Genomic DNA, 7,753 nt, shown 5'->3' with positions numbered 1-7,753 from the left:
CCCCTCCCCTTGTCTTTCTCCCCAATCATTCCTTCAAATCTCGTACTCTTGCTTGTCCACTTGAAGCTAACCCATTTTTGCTTTCTGGTATAGAACACCTCAGCAAATGGCCAAGACTCAGCAGCAAATGCTGCAGCAACAGATGCAACGAGACAATTCCGATCTGGACATCAATGGTCAGCCTCGTCCCCCGTCTCCTTCTTCGGGCGAGAACGCCCCATCACCTTCCAAACGTCCTCGGCTTGACGGCACTCCTTTTAACGGACAAGCCATGGGTCCCAATGGTCGTGGTCAGCCACAGGGCATGCCGGGCCAGCCCATGAACAATGCCAATGCTGCCCAGCTTCTAATCCAGAATGGTATCAATCCGGGCACCCTAACTCAGTCGCAATTCCAATCGTTTCAGCAGCAAAATCCTGCTGTCCAGCAAAAGTCAATTACAGTCTATGCGCAAAATCTGGCCAACCACCAACGCACCGCACTCAACAACCAAACACTCCAAAAGGGTCTGCCGAACCCCAATGGCGTGCCCACGCAGGGCTCTCCCATGATGCAGCAGGGCGCTGACCCTCAGGGTCTGGGTAGCCTGAGCGACTTCTATGCCGCCGGCAGCCCCGCTCAGATGCGCGGCATGCAAGCCCCCAATGGTCAGGGCGGTAATCACGCGTTGCAAGACTATCAGATGCAGCTGATGCTGCTGGAGCAGCAGAACAAGAAACGACTGCTCCTGGCTCGTCACGAGCAAGACAGCCAGAACCGAGATGGACAACCGATTCCTGGTCAGCCCGGTATGGTGCCGCCAGGCATGTCTCCGCAAGGAAGCCGCTCAGGCCCTTCGCCCACCCCGAATGAGATGAAGCTTCGCACTCCCAAGATTGGCGGTCAAGCCGGATTGCCAGGCTCGCCGCTACCAGACGGCACCATGCCCCAGGCACGAGGGTCGCCTGCCGCTATGAATTTCAACCCGGCCGGCCAGATCCCACCCGAGATGGCGCCGCAATTTTATCACCAGGTCAAGGCGATGGGTGAGAACATTACCGGAGCCGTTCCGAATGGTGCGGTCATGCGTCCGCCAAGCTCGCATCCTCAAGGTTTTGCCAACCCTCCGCTGAATCAACAGCAGCTCGAGGCCATGGCGCGCCAGCAGAGCGCGGCAAGATTGCCGAGCGGTAATTGGCAGCCTGGGCCTCAGGGCGCACCAATGATGCAACAACCTCCGCCAAACCAACAGCAACAGCCGCAGCCCATGGGCACACCCCAGCAACGGAATGCCATGCCGCCACCCCAAGCTCCGGCGGGTGGTGGCGCGCAGACTGGCCGGACGCAGCCCTCGTCGCCTCAGCAGCCAGCTGCACCGCCAACGCCTCAGCAACAAAACAAGGCTAATCCCAAGTCGAAGAAGGATGCAAAGGAGCCTCGAAAGGTATGTTTTCCCCTTTAGCAATTTGTTGGGAGATCAAGTTAAAACTGACGGGTTTTTCCTATTGTAGCGGACTCAAAAGAAGGGCGCTGCTAACACCACGGCGGCAACCCCGAGCTCTGAGGCTGAGCCGCCGCCAACGCCGACTCCCTCGACGCCTATTACGCCCGTGCACCCAAATTCGTTTAACGCGAACCAGCAAAAGGGTCAAGTTCAGCCGGCTACGGCTGCGGCGCCGGCTGCACAACAGCCAGCTGCACCTCCAGTGCCGCCAAGCACTTCGCATGCGCCAACATCTGCTCCGGTACCCGCCCCGCCAGCAGCACCACAACCTGATCCCAGTCAAGTGGCACCGTTTGGCTCCATTGATGGATCTGATGTACGTATTTGTTCATCTTATCAGTATGTATTCGACTAACATGTTTTAGAATGCCGCATTCAACCTTGACTTTTCGTCACTGGATAGCACCGACGTGCTAGAGAGCTTTGACTTTGACTCTTTCCTCAACACGGACGACCAAGGCGGCAATGGCGCATTCAGTTTTGATCCCGGTCTGGGCTACGGCAATCCTGATGGAGTCGAAGCCGGAACCGAAGGATGAAGGATGAAGAATGAAGGAAGAGAAGCGAAATTCTTTTGATTGATATCACGGTGTTTCTAGTGTGTTCTTTTTTTAAATTTTACCCCGTTGGTCGTGTGGTTATTCCTACTTGTCCAATTTGGTTTTTAACTTGTCAAACTTGGATGGGTGCGCTTTTGAAAACTCCCTACAGTGTCTCAAACTGATTGATTGGTTGATTGATACCTCTTTTTTATTATCTTTTCTCTTCTTCTTCTTTTCTCTTTTGGTTCCTTTTGTCTTCTTTACAGTTGTTTCATTTGTCTTGGCGCGCGTGCAGTCTTGAATGGTTTATTCCCACATATACATGCTCGCACAGAGAGCACGAAAGAGAGAGAGAGAGATACATGCACTGTCATATATTGTGTTTGTCGCTCCCTCTATCGAATGTTTTCAAATGCACTATTGGCCTGTCTCTTGTCTCTGTTTTCACACTTGGCCACTGAAACTTTTTGCCTTCCTTTTCCTTTTCCTCTTTATTCTCCTTTCACTTTTCCTTTTTCCTTATCTGATTTTGTTTTTATCTCTGTATCTCCCCGTGGAGTTTGATGGGGGGCTCTGGAAGGAAAGGCTCGTGACTTACTCTGGAAAGGCTCTGCTTCTTGCTCATTTGGTATATTTTTCTTCTTCTTTTGTTTTTGAAAGTTGTCTCAACTCTTCTTTTTCTTGTCTTAGCTCCCTGGTTTTCTTAATTCTTGTCTTGCTCTTTTTTCTTTTTTGTTTACTCTGTCCCACATTTTTTTTTATACTCTTCTATCTATTGGTCTAGCCTCTTACTACTTCCTTCTTGGCCGTGGAAGGCACATGGGTTTTACAAAAATTTAATAGGTTGTATTTCTTCTAATGGTCTCCCGTTTGGTATGTCACATTTTGGTGTCCTGTCTTGTAGGTCCTGTTTTTATGTCTTGTTTTTGTAGGTTCTGTTCTTGTATGTTGGTGAGGTGAAGAAAGCAGTGACGTGTCATGTAGTCGTAAGTCGGTCATACATTTTGCCCTACTCGAAGGTGCAGTCGTAGTCGTTGTAGTCGTTGTAGTCGTTGTAGTCGTTGTAACCGTTGTGCCTTGTCATGTCACTGTCACTGTCACTGTTTCTCCTTGTCGCTGTTGTCATTACAATTTTTCCTCGTCGCTGTTTGTCAAAGTCTGTCCTCATCGCTGTTTATCACTATAATTTATCCTCGTCGCTATTTGTCTTTACATTTGGGGATACGCACTGGACAAACTCCCTTGAATATTCAATTCAGCAAGTCCAGTCCTTTATACAGAATACGTCTCGTCTGTCGATATACCTTGTATTTATCATATGTACAGTATTCTATTTGGGCTCCAAATTCAACTTACTGTTCCCAATGCAACTTATCATCAAGTTAACGTTATGACATTTCATGTTCTTTATGTTCTCTTTTCATTTTTTGTCATTTTTCCTCTTGTCATATTTTTGTTCTATCCCATTTTATTTGCCCCTTGTTTAATTCTTAACAACCCGCCCCTTCCTCTTCCGCCCCACCCCCCCAGATCTACAGAGTATATTTCTTCTGGGTACGAGGGTAGGAGCATTGGCGGGGAGGTTTACTTTGACCTGTCCGCCCGTCCGACCTGACCGCCTCGCGCCCTGCCGCCCTGCATTGCCTGCCCCCACGTTTTATAGTCAACTTACGAACGAGCTGACGCCAACACGCTCGGGAGTATCGAGTATCGAGTATGAAACATGGGTACCATATGGTCACAACACGGAGTGCTCCGTATATAAACGCAGTAAGCAATCCCTGTTTATCCGAAAAAGGAAACAATCATCTCTTCCCAGCTCGCATGGCGTAGTTGGTAGCGCGCATCACTAGTATGTTTCTGCTAGATTATGATGAGGTCCTCGGTTCGAATCCGAGTGCGAGCATTATTATTTTTCTTCTTATTTCTTCAAAAAAGAATTTTTTTTTCTTTTTGGCTCACTCAAGTAGAAGAGGACCAGACCATCTTGAGATGTCTTCTACATTCTTCTGTGTTTTGATATTTATTTACATTTTGTTATATAAAATATTCTATTTATCAAACAAATAACGATGATATAGCACTACGATACTACACTGTAGTACAGTACAGACAGTACAGACAGTAGTCCTACTGTTCAGTGTCTAGTGTCCAGGCAGTAATGGCGAACGGTGGTGGAGAGTATTGAATACTGGATAAGTTATTGGATATGCACGAGAGAGTAATCAGCTATGTACGGGGATAGTAATCAAGTATGTGAAAGGAGAGTAAATTTATCTGCAAGTAACGATTCAGTAACGACGGATTGTACATTTAATATTATTAGAGATAAGGTATCTTAGGTACTGTAGGTGTAGTACAATATCAGAAGAGTAGCTAGTAGCCAGTAGCTAGAAGCTTAGTACAGCAGTACAGAATACAGCAGTACAGTAGAAAGTAGTAGGTTGATAGAGCAGTAGGTGGATACAGTGGTACGACAGTACTGTACTATACATGTAACAGCACAGTACATGTAATGTAATACTGCACAATACTAAGAGCACAAGGCAGAGGTCTTAGAGATACATAAAATGAAAGACGATCCCTCAAACTGCCGAACAACAGGTCTCCGTTGAACAGAGTCGGGACGGACCTCGTAATAGAAAGTTTGAAAGACGTCAAATGGCTGCTCATAACGCATACTTTATAAAAGCGTCAACCCAGCCGCTCGTAACAGATACTTTAAAAAAAAAATCCTAACGGACATCAGACCTCAGACTTGAGACGTCACCCAAGTAAATAGCGCACGCCGACCAAGACACTACTCTCGAGAAATTCCCCGCCGCGCTCCGGTCGGATTTGCCGCCGGGACACGTCGAGGGTTGTGCCGAGGAGGGGCGTCTCAGGGGCGTATGTGAGGACGCAGTCGTCGCTGAGATTGAGAGTGGGATTGAGTGGTACAGGGAGGACAGGAAGGACAGGAGGGACAGGGAGATTGAGAGGTTGGTTTGTGGTATTGGTATTGGTATTATCGTTGTCTGGGACTTGAACTTGGTCTTGGACTTGCGAGGTTGCGGAAATGGCAGAGACAGGGACAGTATTAGGGTCCATCTGACCCTTGGTATCCCCGGTACCTGCGGCCGCTGGAGTAGGGACAAGGACAGGCGCAGGCGCAGGCACAGAGTGCGAACTGAGTGTCTGCACGACTGGTTCGTGTTTATGTTCGGAATGTACTGCTCCCGCGGACGAGGACGACAATACAGGGAGTTGGGAATTTTGGGAGTTTACTGCGTTGTCTGTATCAGAACCTTGAGACAAGATGACAGACGCAGACGCAGACAAGGTCGTTGATGTCGGGCGACTTAGAAGAAGAGGAAGAGAATGGTCTGGAGATGAAGCAGTCGCATGATGAACTGGCTGGCCGTGTGCATTGCCATCATCAGTAGCAATACGATGGTCGTCGATCGAATCACTTGTCCCGTCCAAGCCGGTATTATTCCTCGCATTGTGAGATGGACTAGACTGGTGTGGATTAGGCTTCAGATTGAGTTTCAATTTGACGCGCGGCGTAGATGACGACAATGGCTTTCGGGAGGATGTAGAGCCTGTGCGAGTCTGGCGACGGTCGTATTGATGCGTGTGATCCGTACTAGAAGATGGAATGGCTTGATGTTCTGTGGAAATTGACATGGTGGATTCACCGTTGTGGTTGCGATGAGCACTACGCGTGCGAATGCTGTGTCCGTCGCTGCCACTTCCACTGCCATTGCCAGTTCCAGGGCCAGTTCCAGGGCCAGTACCAGGGCCAGTTCCGTTGGTAAGGTTCCCCAGCATTTCCCTTGCAAGAGACGAGAGATTTGCAGTCGAATTTGGAAGGGTATTGGATATTCCAGAATCCAAGTGATTCGCAGTGGTTGTCCCATTGTTACGGTGCTGTGGCCTAGTTGGCGGTCTACCTCGTCTGCGGCGCGGAGGTACAGGCGAAGGTGTCTGGATAGTCTCCTTTGCGGCGAGGGAAAGTGGGCGCGGTAGAACATGAATTGTTTGACTGACATCTGCGTCCTGCTCAGGCTCGTCATCGCCTCGTGTATCAGCGCCGATGTGAGATGGCAATTCAGGTTGCTTGACGACATCCGCTTGAGCATCGTTCGGGTTCAGGCGAGAAGACCTTCTGGTCCATTGACCGTTCAGAGTGCTGCCGCCTTCCACGGGGAGATTCCGAACTGGGGTTACATATGGATGAAACCCAGCCTGTGCTTTGAGTGGGCGGCTGCTCCGTAATACTAAGCTGGACGTAGCGGACGTAGCGGGCGTCCCGACGATACCAAACTTTTCTTCACCTCTATCAAGTAGGCCAGTGCCAGATGTAGATGCATTGTGGGCGGGATTCAGTTGCGGTGCCGCTTGAGCAGGCTCATGCGACACAAGAATAATTGTGTCTTTTGCCTCCGGTGGTTGATCTGCAAGGATAGGAAATGGTCGTGGCGGTGGTAATCGCGCCAATCCTGCTTTTGGACCACTCACAATCAATGGTGTTTTGGGAGTTGCAAAGACAGAAGTGCCATGATAAGACCCGCCATTTGGACTATCATCGACAAACCGCGGATCAAACATGCGCACAGGGCCCTTTTGATACTGCGCTTGTGGGTCATATTTCCGTCCTCTCCCTAGCATTACCACGACATCGAGAACGCCGTATCTGGGTCCACCCTTCTTCTGCATCCCTTCGACTGCGTCTGGCATTGGCAGTTTGGCCAAGCTTGACAAGTATTCACCAAGCAAACTCTTCTCGCCTTTCGCCTTGACTCCCCTCATCTTTCCCTCTTGATCCAAGGCCAGGCCTATCTGCTCCCATCGTTCTAGCGCAGTGAAATGCGAGTTCCTACCCCGCCGCTTCTCACGTAATGTTCCGTCCGGGTTCTGGCTGCATGGGACAAGAATCCATGGGCGTTCCAAGAGACGATCGACTCGATGTCCTGAAAGCCGTTGAGTGAGTTCATTGCGTTTGACTGCATCCCTTCGCCAACGCGCGGGCACAAAGCTGGACCCCGAAAACTCCCCATTTATAAATACATCAATACGGATGTCCATGGGATTTCTTGGGTCATCTGATGTGTAGAGGAAGGATTCCGGTGCGAGCCCCACGGAAACCGTCAGTGCTCGAGGACCTACTCGCGAAATCAATCCTGCCTTTTCCTTGAGCTTTCGTCTGCTTTCTCCAGTGTCTGCTTGTGGGACGGGAGTCGGATCAAAGGGAGAGCCAACGGTTGGAGAAGGGCTGGCTCGAGCTGACACTGGCGATTGAAGCCTTTGTTTCCCAGCTCCTAGAATATTCTTGTGTGAGGCATCCAGCTGTACCAATATCTGCGAAGGTGTCGATAGTCGGGGAGTCCTCCGCAGCCGGAGACCATCTGCGACATTGTTGTTGTTATTGATGATGCTGGGAGCCGAATCCGTTGGGATGAGCACCACATCATCCTCAGACGGAACGGATTTGTTTGCAGACGACCGACCTCCGGATGATCCTGACATGGCATGTGAGGACGTCGATTGCTTCTCAGACGAAGTTACTGAGCTTCGAGTGCTCCGCGATGAGTCTCTTTGCGGAGTGTCGCCGGTAAACAAGCCCTCCCCGGCGTGAACAATGTAAAAGGGCATATCCATATTCTCGCCAAGAAAGTGCAACGTTCCAGGTTCATCTGGAAGGCGAACCGCATGCTCAACCAGAGGCTCGCCGGCGGCTATGTGT

General features: G+C 49.9%; 3 protein-coding genes and 1 non-coding gene across 4 annotated transcripts in view; 3 read left to right on the top strand and 1 right to left on the bottom strand.

Moving 5' to 3' along the window:
• The window catches only part of L228DRAFT_266612 (hypothetical protein), a gene marked incomplete at both ends in the record, with an annotated part of 2,912 nt that extends 890 nt beyond the window's left edge, over positions 1–2,022 (top strand). Inside the window, 3 exons of the mRNA XM_018334886.1 lie at positions 94–1,423; positions 1,491–1,799; positions 1,849–2,022. Of these exons, the coding sequence (XP_018189820.1) occupies positions 94–1,423; positions 1,491–1,799; positions 1,849–2,022 (1,813 nt within the window). The remainder of the gene's footprint in view (positions 1–93; positions 1,424–1,490; positions 1,800–1,848) is intronic.
• A 19-nt stretch (positions 2,023–2,041) lies between these two features.
• Positions 2,042–2,958, top strand: L228DRAFT_92828 (hypothetical protein). Its single transcript, XM_018336975.1, has one exon. The coding sequence runs from the start codon at positions 2,327–2,329 to the stop codon at positions 2,807–2,809; it is 483 nt and encodes a 160-aa protein (XP_018189819.1). The 5' UTR covers positions 2,042–2,326; the 3' UTR covers positions 2,810–2,958.
• An 885-nt stretch (positions 2,959–3,843) lies between these two features.
• On the top strand, positions 3,844–3,931 carry L228DRAFT_t53. The gene has a single exon. It is a non-coding gene; the product is annotated as a tRNA-Thr (tRNA).
• A 716-nt stretch (positions 3,932–4,647) lies between these two features.
• Positions 4,648–7,544, bottom strand: L228DRAFT_245170 (hypothetical protein). The gene has a single exon (XM_018332105.1). The coding sequence runs from the start codon at positions 7,534–7,536 to the stop codon at positions 4,792–4,794; it is 2,745 nt and encodes a 914-aa protein (XP_018189818.1). The 5' UTR covers positions 7,537–7,544; the 3' UTR covers positions 4,648–4,791.
• Between the last annotated feature and the right edge of the window lie 209 nt (positions 7,545–7,753).

This window comes from Xylona heveae (genome assembly GCF_001619985.1).
Source record: "Xylona heveae TC161 unplaced genomic scaffold L228scaffold_3, whole genome shotgun sequence".
NCBI classification, from domain to species: domain Eukaryota; kingdom Fungi; phylum Ascomycota; class Xylonomycetes; order Xylonales; family Xylonaceae; genus Xylona; species Xylona heveae.
Note: the sequence above shows the minus strand (reverse complement) of the source record. Positions and strands in the feature narration are given on the sequence as shown.